At 44.5% G+C, this 11,912-nt stretch overlaps 2 protein-coding genes across 2 annotated transcripts; one reads left to right on the top strand and one right to left on the bottom strand.

Annotated features, from left to right (window-relative positions):
• Positions 1 to 3,744: 3,744 nt before the first annotated feature.
• LOC117864640 (fimbrin-5) lies at positions 3,745 to 9,190 on the top strand. Its single transcript, XM_034748767.2, has 15 exons — positions 3,745 to 4,010; positions 4,118 to 4,339; positions 4,435 to 4,608; positions 4,692 to 4,939; positions 5,055 to 5,226; positions 5,504 to 5,542; positions 5,660 to 5,734; positions 5,878 to 5,994; positions 6,236 to 6,447; positions 7,178 to 7,327; positions 7,401 to 7,600; positions 7,946 to 8,103; positions 8,187 to 8,283; positions 8,391 to 8,482; positions 8,662 to 9,190. The coding sequence occupies exons 2-15, from the start codon at positions 4,253 to 4,255 to the stop codon at positions 8,860 to 8,862; spliced, it is 2,022 nt and encodes a 673-aa protein (XP_034604658.1). The 5' UTR covers positions 3,745 to 4,010; positions 4,118 to 4,252; the 3' UTR covers positions 8,863 to 9,190.
• A 1,613-nt stretch (positions 9,191 to 10,803) lies between these two features.
• On the bottom strand, positions 10,804 to 11,587 carry LOC117865404 (uncharacterized). The gene is made up of 2 exons (XM_034749605.2): positions 11,426 to 11,587; positions 10,804 to 11,304 (listed from the first exon to the last, which is right to left on the bottom strand). The coding sequence occupies exons 1-2, from the start codon at positions 11,502 to 11,504 to the stop codon at positions 11,027 to 11,029; spliced, it is 357 nt and encodes a 118-aa protein (XP_034605496.1). The 5' UTR covers positions 11,505 to 11,587; the 3' UTR covers positions 10,804 to 11,026.
• Between the last annotated feature and the right edge of the window lie 325 nt (positions 11,588 to 11,912).

The following is an 11,912-nucleotide window of genomic DNA, read 5'->3' as shown; positions in this document are numbered from 1 at the left end:
GGCTGAGCCTCCCTGTGATCGCGCATCGGCTCAGGCCCTCAGCCAGTCAGCCAACGGGTGGTTGACCGGTGTAACGCAAACGCTGCGACCCGCGTACCGACGGTTTAATTCAGCCACGGCGATTTGATTTAATCTGCTGCGTCTTGCGTCAGGACGCGGGCGTGGTTGTAGTAAGTTAATGCCGGCGGCAGTTGCCTTGAACGGCGGCCCTGCCCGCGTATTCTACCAACCTCTGCCCAATCTCCAGTCTACCCGGGCAGCAGGATGGATAGAGCGCTGAGCCAGAGCAAACGGCACCACGATTTTTATTTCCAGGCGCACATGCTCCTCACCTCACCTGCGAGAAAAAAAATGCCCATAATTTCAGTGTGCCCTACCCTACCCCCACAGGCCACAGGATAAGGGTAGCAGCAAGCCCGGCGTTTACCATTTTTCTCCTAGCGACAGGCGACGGGTCGGGTTATGAGTGCACAGTTCGAGGCTTGGAGTGTGTGTGCGTCGCCTAGTTTCGACTAATTTTTGCCGGGATCCAAAGATATAGGCTGAGATCATTCGAGGTAGTCAAAACTACGAAGAGTATGTGCACATCCGAGCCTTATTTCTCATCCTAGCTCATCGGTTCCAAAATAAAAGAGAAGACTAGGTTTGCGCATATTACACTTTCGTTACTACGATTGCTTCTGAATATTTTATCATATCGGTCGCAAAAGATTGCCATGCAAACAAACTAATACTAGTAGTGACCAACGATTGGCCGGTGCCCAATCCAATCTATACATGTATCATGCGTGCTCCTTGTCGGGTATGACGGGCTACGGATTGAGAAGAGACGTGAGAAGAGACGAGGAGGTCTGATCAGGCATCCATTTGGAACGACGGAAGTTTAACGTACCCGACTCCTACCTGATCCTGATGACCAAATCACTCGCAATTCCCGCAAAGATCTCGTACGACCTATCATTCCAAACGCGGTGCTATGCTGGTGGCACTGCTGTTGACACCATGCATCTGCAGCTGGTATACCAAGATTTTTAGCATTTCGCTTGCCAGGTCGCATGGCAAATTTGCAACTACAGTGTGATGAATCTTTGACTGCCATTTCAAAATAAAAAGGCACCGATAGGCACCAGTTGCCGGTAGCACGAAAATGCTGGTGCCACGCGCGCCACGGCTACGCGTATTTTTGTTAATTAATTCTTTTTCTCCTCGCAGCCAGAACAATACGCAGGGAGATATTCATCATTTCTCAGGCTAGCTAAGAGAGTACGTGGGACCCGCTGGGAGAAAAAGGAAGATCAGGGGACGGATGTGAAAAAGCGTCCACGGGACAAAACCCTCTCCATGCCCTGGAAAAGGAGCAAAAAGGGTGGTTTTCTAGAATCCACACGGAAAAGGAGCTACTACTTTTTTTCTTTGTGGAGTATACGCAAAAAATTCCGTACTTGTATCTGGTCTGGAGAGGTATATACGCCGAGAGACACAAAATGCGTACAGCTCATGCCACAGGTGGCCCAGCTAGGCTACGACGCCGAGAAGACGGACCCTCTCTCTCCTGCATTCCCACATGACGCCCATGTTGTGGGCCCACCCTCCTCCTCCTACGTGCATGCCGCTACCCGTGGGCCCCGCCGGCATCGGTCCCGGGTGGGGCCCAGCCATCGTGCTCGCTTGTTCGATTCTTTTTTTTTTCTTTCTTTTCCCAGCAGCGGTGGCGCCGCGTAGCAGTTGCGGGTTGCGCGACGCGACCCGGGGGCCTGGTCTCCTCTTCCTCTCCTCCCTGCGCACGTGGCGTGGTCTCTCGTCTGCGCAGCCAGCGGGTGTTCGTGGACGCGGTGCGAGGGCGCCGCCCGGGGCCACAGCGTCAGTGACGGATACGCAGCGGACGCGGCCCAGCGCACCCCGGGGCGGCGTGCGTGCCCGCCCGCGCTGGAATTCTGCTGGGCACGACAGCAACTCGCGGCTGGGCTGGCTCGCACTCGGCGACTGACGACGCGTCCGACGTCGATGGTTGGCGTTGTGCTTTTGCAGCAAGAGCCCAACAACGCCATCACGCGCGAAACGCACAAGCTTTTGAAGGGATCAAATCAAACTCCACCAAACCGCCAAGAACTCGTTTCTTTTTCTCTCCTTTTTATAACGAGAACAAGAGGGTGGTCTTTTTCGTGGCCTGGATGTATGCATTGACTTTTGATAAACAGCCATGAGCCATGAATCCACATGATCTCGTGCGTTTGTGTTCTGGTCGTACATGCCCTTTTTATTCGTTTGTTTAGTTGTGTTTCGTGCTGAGCAGGAGGCCGGGGCAGCGAAATCGGTCGCGTGTCCACGTGGGACAGGTGCTTTTAATTGTCAGGTATGCCGAGCTTGAATGAGCCAGAAGGATTAGCACCTGGATTCTGTCAAACGCCGCTACTAGCTAGCTCAAGGAGCAAAGGAAAATAGCAAGAATTTGTGAGTCTAGCCGTCTAGGAGACAATGATTGATAGGTGGACAAATCAATTAATCAAACAACCTGGCGATCCATCCAATAATCGACGGTCGTCAGGCAAGCTGAACCACTTGATCACCATGTTGTGTTTGGTAGGGCCACCGGCGTTCCAGCGGGCCATGTTCACTCGTCAAATCTTTTGGTTCACAGGCCATCTAATCTGCAGACGCCAATTCCGCTTCTGGGAAGGCAACTGGATCGGTTTTTCGTCGATGGAACAACAGTACTCGTTAATGTGTCCTTCAGAACAGCATCATTAACGGGCCATGACCCAGTATCTCTCAACTCTCAAGTTGCATTTGCGCTATTGAATGATCACAGTGATACCTTTAGATGGCCTCTTAATTAACAAACATGGGATACCCTTGTTTTACTGTACGATCACTGTGCAAGGAACAGAAGTAATAAACGATCCTATAAATATTCGCTGCCCGTAGATGAATGTTTACCAGTAGGATTGTCACTTAATGCTCGCCTGTGCCTTTTTCTTTAGGGACGTTTTCTTCAGATGACTTATTTTTAGTACGTGTCACATCAAATGTTTAGATACTAATTAGGAGTATTAAACGTATACTATTTACAAAACTCATTACATAAGTGGAGGCTAAACGGCGAGACGAATCTATTAAGCCTAATTAATCCATCATTAGCAAATGTTTACTGTAGCAACACATTATCAAATCATGTACTAATTAGGCTTAATAGATTCGTCTCGTCGTTTAGCCTCGACTTATGTAATGGGTTTTGTAAATAGTCTACATTTAATACTCCTAATTAGTATCTAAACATTCGATGTGATGGGTGCTAAAAATAAGTCAGTGGAAGAAAACGGGGCTAGTTTCGTATAAACCTGTTGTTGTGTTCATCTTTTTTTTTAAAAAAAATATTTGCTGGCGCCTCAAAACAGCCAATGGCTGAAACTGATGATGGATGGTTGAGCGCATATGTTGGCTAGAGTGAAGATAGTTCTTTTTAGAAAAAATAAATCAGCACCACCACTGCTCCGAAGCTCGTGATGGCAATTGCCTAGAAAAAAAAATAATGCCTTTTGGTTCTTTAGAACGCCAGAATTTTTTCATGGGCTGACAAGGCGACACATATCGGTAGCCTAGCCATTGCCATAAGGCCCATGAGCTAGCTCATGCTCGTGCCAATAGAAAAGGCCCATCGTTTCAAAAAAAAAGAAAAGGCCCATGAGAAAGAAAGCAAAAGCCCGTGTTCACTGGCTATGCTGCATGCAAGCCATATGGAAGCCGCCGTCCGCCATTGGCAGAGGAGTGCGGCGGAGGTTCAGCTTCTATGTTTGGGGAGGCGAGGCGTCCGTTGCGGGCAAAAAAGAGAGAAATTTTAGCTCCTTTTCTTCGCATGGCTCCCAGTAATCCAACCACGCGTCCGCTTCCCTGCGATTCTTGGGGCCTTCTCGGAAGCAATCTTGTGTGTAGAGGAGCGAGTGATTTTTGCGCTGGGCCTGGGAGGAAGCGGAAGTAGAGGGAAAGAAAAAAAAAAGGATTCCCTCGGGAAGGTTGGTGATGATTCATTCTTTTGTTATTGTTTTGGGTGTTGGAACTGCGATTCCGATCCGCTCGTCGTTCTGACCCTTTTCTTCTCTGTATGTTTGGATGTATTCAGTGGGAGCTTCGTGATGAGAGGTTGATGGCAACCTGTCCTATGAATTGTTTATCACTGGCCCCTTGTATTTGAGGAATTGGTGCAAAGAAGGAATTTGCCACGACCCACGGGAAAGACAATTGATTTTCGAACGCAATGTCTACCTTCTTTGGTGTTCTTGTCTCCGATCCGGGGCTGCAGAGCCAGTTCACCCAAGTGCAGCTCCGGACCCTCAAAACAAAAGTAAGCAACCAGAGCAGTTTTCGTTCACGTAAAGATTCTGATGGTAATCAAGTTTCTGCAATCACACTGCTACCTCTTATCTTTTGCTGCAATAGTTTGTTGCTGCAAAGAGACCGGATGCGGATCATGTAATGATAAAAGATTTGCCCCCGGTGATGGAGAAGCTCCGGGGCATCCATGAGGTTCTGTCTGAAGAAGAGGTTAGCAGATTTTTGAGTGAGACCTATCCTGATATGAACCAGCCTATAGAATTCGAGCCCTTCCTTAAGGTACAGCCTGGATAACTTTGTCATACTTTTCATTCACGTTGGAAGCAAGTTTCTTTTGTCAACGCCGTCTTGAAATGTATTAGGAATACTTAAATCTCCAAGCAAAGGGGACCGCAAAAAATGGAGGCAAAAAGAAATTGAAGGGATCTGTGTCATTTTTGAAAGCTTCCACCACTACTCTCTTGCACGTCATTAATGAGTCTGAAAAAACTTCCTACGTCAATCATATCAATAATTTTCTGGGAGAGGATGCTTTCCTGAAGAATTTCTTGCCATTGGATCCTGCATCGAATGAGTTATTTAACCTTGTTCGGGATGGTGTGCTACTTTGGTGAGTGTGTTACTAGCACTGCTACTCCATTCTGTTCTTTTACCATGCCATTTCTTCTTTTTACCTTTCGTTAACAACGAGCTATGGCTTGTCCCTTTGTCTTGTAATGAATCAGCAAGTTGATCAATGTTGCTGTTCCCGGCACAATCGATGAGAGAGCAATCAATACAAAGAAGGAACTTAATCCATGGGAGAGGAACGAGAACCATACCCTTGGTCTCAACTCTGCAAAGGCCATTGGTTGCACAGTTGTTAACATTGGAACACAAGATTTGATTGAAGCTAGAGTATGCTTTTATGCTGATGTTGCACTGATTATGATTTTTCCCACTTATTTTCCTATCTAACTAGTAAAATAGTAAATATATAAATATACATTACCGACCATGGCAAAATTTTCAAAATGAAAGTTCGAGGACCATTCTTTGTTGATAGTCTTAGAAAAAAGTTTTTATATTAACAAAATCTAGGTTGGCGGTAAAAATTATCACTTTGGTAGTCGTTATAGCTTTTCAATCAATTTGTATCATTTGGGGAACTAAAATATCTTATGCTTCTTTGCAGCCTCATCTAGTTCTTGGTCTGTTATCCCAAATCATAAAGGTGTGTATGCTATAAAAAAACATTACTATATGTCATAGTAATTACTAAAGAAATTTTCAATCTTTGGTGATGCAAGCAAATATGGTGGTTCACAGTGTAATTTCATCCTTGTATCAGATACAACTACTAGCGAATCTGAATCTAAAGAAAACACCACAGTTGGCGGAGATTGTGGCTGATGACAATGGCAAGGTTTGAGTTATCAAGAAATTATATGTGCATGCATGTGCAGAAATGACTTTTGCATACTTGGTTATTATAAAAGAGTTGAATCATGTTTAATTTATGTTACTGCACAAAATCTGGCTAATTGGCGTTGGCATGATGCTATATAGGAGGTAGAGGAGCTGGTCACCTTAGCGCCAGATAAGATGTTGCTCAAATGGATGAACTTCCATCTCAAGAAAGCAGGGTATAAAAAAACTGTAACAAATTTCTCTACTGATGTGAAGGTATGTATGGTACACCTGAATATTATGCATTGTCAGTACATCCACATGACTTAGTCCTGGACAATATAATGTACTGTATTTTTTAATAGATGAAAAATACTGCAACGTATGTGGCCTGTTTATGTATGGTTTTTAAATCACTTGACATATTGACCATATTTTTCGATAATCCTAACAACAAATGGTGACAAGGATTGTGGGTAATTTTCCTGTTCTTATCTTATGGGTAGACAATATGCAGGATGGTGAAGCGTATGCTTACCTTCTCAGCACCCTGGCTCCAGAGCATAGCTCAAAAACCATGATAGAAACTTCGGATCCCAAGGAGAGGGCAAAGAAAGTACTTGAAACTGCAGAAAAGCTCGATTGTACAAGATATGTAACATCAAAAGATATTGTTGAAGGTTCAGCAAATCTCAACTTGGCATTTGTTGCTCAAATATTCCAGAACAGGTAACTAGAGTGACTCATCTATCTATATCTGTCCTTTAGTTGGCAGGAATTCACATTAAAGTTCAGCAATTTACTAGCATTTGTCAGACCTCTATCTATATTTTTACTGCGATCAAATTACAGTAGTTTGATACTGCCGAAGTTTAACCTTTCATATGGCCTATTGTAGGGAAATTCCTTTTTTTTTGTTATAGTGTACTTGGTTTTAAATGCATCATCTGCCTAGCCGTTCCTGTTCCTTTTTGTAACATCTGCACTACTCAACATTTGGTGATAATAAAATAAATGGACAACCTTTGTAAAATTAAAAAAGTATATTGGTGCAACTATGAATGCATATTTATCAGTCACATTTGGGAGGATTGTCAACTGTATAATGTTGCCACAACATGCAAAATTTATTCTTATTTTTTGTTTCCAGGAAAGTTTTATAGTAAACTATGAACGGATGACTATCATTAACTAGGTTATCATTTCAAAGTGCCAACATAGGAAAGTAAATTGAAATACATAGAAGTTCTCTACCGCTTTAGTCTTTCATTCACTTTTCCACACACTAGTATGGATCTGCATGAATCAAGAAAACATCCACACCATGCACTGAATGTTGAATCTTTATTCCTCTAAAAAAGAGAGCGACTCTTGAACATGTCTGAATAAACTATGATCACATTTTGCCCTTTACTAATATAGTGCATATTATCTGGAATGATTTACGAACTTTTTGCAGAAATGGTTTATCAACCAACACTGTGGCTCCTGTTGAAGATACTCCCGATGATGTGGAAGCATCCAGGGAAGAGAGAGCGTTTCGCCTATGGATTAACAGCCTTGGAATTCCAACTTATGTGAACAATTTGTTTGAGGACGTTAGGACTGGGTAAGCTCTTAAATTAGGAACAGCATAACTTTTATGGCATATATTTTTCTATCTTACCAAAGTTCATTTGCAGATGGGTCCTGCTAGAGGTTCTTGATAAAATTTCTCCTGGGTCAGTTAACTGGAAGCATGCATCTAAACCACCAATTATTATGCCGTTTAGAAAAGTGGAGAACTGCAACCAGGTTATCAAAATTGGGAAGGAGTTAAATTTTTCTCTGGTAAATGTAGCAGGAAATGACATTGTGCAAGGAAATAAGAAACTAATTCTAGGTAAATACATGCACACATATATGCTTCTTTGATATCTTATTTGAGCTGTTTCTTTTCTGCTCCACATGATTTTCTTTTTAAGTATTGTCACTTCATTACTCATTATGGATAGACTCGTTTCTTAATTACTCGACCAAAGTTTACCGTGTTCTGTTGTAAAATATATCTGCCAACAGCAAAAGAGAAAGAAAGAAAGAAAGGGAAGATATACATATATAGGAGCCGGCTTACTTTTGTAGGGATATTAATTATTTTTAACTGATATTTCATCCAAGAAGAAAAGTGCTTTGATTTCCTAAATGATTCTAGCACTAATATTTCTATAAAACTTTTCTTATTCCCCAGCTTTTCTGTGGCAACTCATGAGGACCAGTATCCTACAATTGCTAAGGAACTTGAGATCCCATTCTAAAGAGAAAGAGATCACCGATGCTGACATCCTCATATGGGCTAACAATAAGGTCAAGGAATCTGGCAAAACTTCTCGCATCGAAAGCTTCAAGGTTCATGATCAAGCTTTCCATTTTAGTTAAATTGAGCTATCATATCTTGTGCTTATCCTTGAGCACTTGTCTTGATTCTCTAGGACAAGAGCATATCTGATGGGGTGTTCTTCCTTGAGCTCCTAAGCGCTGTGCAGAGCAGGGTTGTTGACTGGAACATGGTGAAGAAGGGGGAGGATGGTGCGTACCTCTGCTCCCATCAAACACCCGTCCCACATCGATTTCAACTAGTATTATAATAACGTTTTGCTGCATGACGAGTATCGTGTTTGTTTTTATGGTTGCAGAGGAGGAGAAGAAGCTGAATGCAACATATATCATCAGTGTTGCTCGGAAGCTAGGATGCACTGTGTTCTTGTTGCCAGAAGACATAATGGAGGTAAGACAGGAATGCCAGTTTGGTTTTCATGTACAAAACCTCACCTGTTCATAAAACTACGACTACAGTTCAATTGCAGAAACAAAAAAGTACCAAAAACGATACCCATTCACTTTATTGAACAGATTCAGTAGATTAACACCAGGCATTAATGTCTGCTTTCATGTTTGCTGCGGCAGGTGAACCCAAAGATGATCCTCACGCTTACCGCGAGCATCATGTACTGGAGCCTGCAGAAGCAAGGGCCTTACCAAAGCCCTGGACCACAGGATGCTCTTCTAGAGGAAGAGGAAGGCGAGGAGGAGGAAGAGGAAGAAGAGGAAGAGGAGGAGGATTTCGAAGGAGGCATCGAAGACGGCGTCTCCAATCTGACCACTTGATCAGAAAGTACGTCACAGCCAGCCACCACAGCGGACCAGGTTTGCACGGTGAAGTTGCCGGGTTATCAGGGGTTTGTCGAAACCGAAAGGGGAAGGAAAATCAAACTGCAGCTGCAAAGGAGAAAGTTTTGGGTAAAGATAGTTGATTTCATTCTTTGCATGGCAGGGAGCAGCAACTCAACTCCTCTTAGTAGGTAAGATTGTGCGCGATCGCACAGCCTAATCTTGTATGCCAATTGCCAAGTGTATGTAAGCAAATGTGACAATAAAACCAAAATATTTTGCAAGACTGAAACAAGATCATGCGTGAGCGTGGAAGGTGGTTTCATCTCGCTGGGCCTTGGAATCGGAACTCGTGAGGCGGAGCCTGCTTCTGTCTGGGCCGGGCTGGTCCTTCTCGTTGTGCCGCGCCGGTTTGGGAATGGATGGCACGGCCCCGGCTCTACTCCATTAATCGAGTTGACCATTTCCGGCATGCAAGCTGCTTTGTGGATGGATATCAGTGGATATTGTAGATTTGTAGCTGCTTCGAGTGGCAAGGGGGTGTTTGGATAAATTTTAATCTCTATCATATCGAATGTTTGGACGAGTATTAAACATAGGCTAATTACAAAATCAATTTCACAACCCCTAGGCTAAATCGCGAGATGAATCTATTAAGCCTAATCAGTCCATGATTTGACAATATGATGCTACAGTAAACATTCGCTAATGATGGATTAATTAGGCTTAATAGATTCCTCTCGCGAGCTTAGGGGTTCTGCAATTAGTTTTGTAATTAGCTCATATTTAGTCCTTCTAATTAGTATCTTAATATCCGATGTAACACGGACTAAACTTTAGCTCAGGATCCAAACACCCCCAAACTGCTAAACTGCTAGATCGGCTCACCTCGAGATAAGCCGTCTCTCTCTCTATCTTTGTCAGTGCATTGGCTGCTATCTCTGCAAACGGCATGGCCGCATGGGCACGCAGAGACACAACCCAAACGCAACTTGTGCGCTGCACTGGGCAACACTGTTTGTATCACTAATAGCCCATGCTTTGATGTTGTAGCTAGTGTCTGAGTCCTGTTTGGTTGGCCCTGAAAAAAGAAATCTATAGAAGTTACTAGCCCATGCATTGATGTTTTAGACCTGTAGCTACTGCTTAGTCCTCTTTGGTTCATGTCCATGCATGACGACCACATTTTTTTGCTAAAAGATACAGCCAGTAGTTTGTTGTTCACATGATTTTCCTAAAAGAACAGCAATCTGCAATCCATAGCATTGGCAAATTAAAGAACCAAATTACACACTCTCTGTAAGAAACTATGATGCGCGCGCCTGACAATCTGTGTATAGCAAGTTGCGGACACGAACCAAACAAATCCTTACACTTAACAGTAGTGTCTACCTTGTGGCCAGTTAAGAGGTGCCACGACTTAGAATCTTGCTATAACTTTGGTCCCAATGGCAACATGGAACCTCCTTAGGAAAGATTTGCGCATGATTAAGCTTTTGCTAGAAGCAAGCACTTGCCAAAACATAACTCCATATGCTAAGTTCTAGCATCCTACAAGACCACCTCTTCTTAGCATTAATCTGACAGTCAAGGTTGTTGTGAAGATTGCGGTTTACACTTCATCTATATCATATAATTTGACTTGCCTACTAGGTCTCTGGGCATAATCTTCGGTGTATGCTTTGCCTACTGATTGCCGATCTGTATCTTCAACTAGGCAACTTCCTCCCTTAAGTCTTTGTTAGCTCATGCTTACTACGATCTAAACCTTACAAACAGCTAGCCATGTGTTTGGTCGAGCATTTCATCGATTCCAGTACTAGTTCTCTCAGATTCAAAGAAATATATATGCATATCTTTGAGGCCTTATATAATAAGTCTACCAATGCATCCACTGACCGAGGGGGAAAAACAGAAAAACACAGTCACCTGACTATATATAGCAAGTACTCTTTGAATTATTTATTCGATGGCATGCATTATGTAGATGCATCAGAGTTACACTCTACATCAACCACACCGACCCCAATCACCACACCGCGACGACATACGATCACACGTAGATGTACATGCTGATGGCATGCACACCCGCTTTATTGTTGACATACAAACAGCTGACATAGCTACGAGGGGCCATGCATCTCGTGCAGCTTCAGTTCATTCAGTTGTGGACCTCGACGGCCTCCGGGCGGTACATGGGCTCCGGGATCTCGTCGGGGTGCGAGCAGCACCGGCAGCCGCCGTAGTAGCCGCGGCTGCAGCATCTCCACCGGCAGTAACCCCCGCCGTGGCCAGGGTAGCCGCCACCGCCGCGGCCAGGGTAGCCGCCTCCGCCGCGGCCAGGGTAGCCGCCTCCGCCGCCGGGGTAGCCGCCGCCCGGGTAGCCGCCGCCGCCGTGGTAGTCCTGCACGCCGGCTTTGTTCTCCTCCCCCGTGGGCTCTGCACGATCCAACACGTATGTAATTCATGTTAAAGTAAGCATTATGAAATGTGAATCGAGCTACTTCGAATAATCTCACTTCAGATTAATGGAAGCTAGTTAGAGTGCATGGGGACTCACGGGCTTGCTCCTTAGCTGAGGCGACAAGGAAAGCAGCGGCGACTAGGAGCGCGAACACTAGGAGCACCTTGGACGCCATGGTTTTGCTTCTCTGCAACTGCAGTGGTGGATCAGCTGCGAGTGTGTGATGAGAAGCTATGCATGCGAACCGAGCGTATTTATAGGCAGAAGGAGAGGATAGGGGTTTGACTACCCGGCCTATCTGGTTGATGCCTTGACATCCATGTAGTCGGCGAGCAACTGTATGCGGCCACACGGGCCCATGGATGCTTCAATAATGAGGCGTTTGCAGTTGGGAGATGAATGGCATTAACGATGCCTTCCATCGTGCTTGCAAAGTAGCGTAGCCAGTTGCATGCTGCAGTGCAGGATATCTGCCACTGCCCGTTACGTTGAAATCTCTTCCTCAGCTGGAAAATTAAACATGGATGCATGCAGCGTGCCAAAATTGACTCTCGGAAGCATGCATTAACACGTACGTAGCGAA

Source organism: Setaria viridis, chromosome 1, assembly GCF_005286985.2.
Source record: "Setaria viridis chromosome 1, Setaria_viridis_v4.0, whole genome shotgun sequence".
Taxonomy (NCBI): Eukaryota; Viridiplantae; Streptophyta; class Magnoliopsida; order Poales; family Poaceae; genus Setaria; species Setaria viridis.
Note: the sequence above shows the minus strand (reverse complement) of the source record. Positions and strands in the feature narration are given on the sequence as shown.

Coding starts and splice junctions, on each gene's coding strand:
- LOC117864640 (XM_034748767.2), top strand. CDS start 4,253: ATGTCTACCTTCTTTGGTGTTCTTGTCTCCGATCCGGGGCTGCAGAGC. Junction 5,227..5,503: donor AAGATTTGATTGAAGCTAGA/GTATGCTTTTAT, acceptor GCTTCTTTGCAG/CCTCATCTAGTTCTTGGTCT. Junction 7,328..7,400: donor TTTGAGGACGTTAGGACTGG/GTAAGCTCTTAA, acceptor GTTCATTTGCAG/ATGGGTCCTGCTAGAGGTTC.
- LOC117865404 (XM_034749605.2), bottom strand. CDS start 11,504: ATGGCGTCCAAGGTGCTCCTAGTGTTCGCGCTCCTAGTCGCCGCTGCT. Junction 11,305..11,425: donor CTCAGCTAAGGAGCAAGCCC/GTGAGTCCCCAT, acceptor TGGATCGTGCAG/AGCCCACGGGGGAGGAGAAC.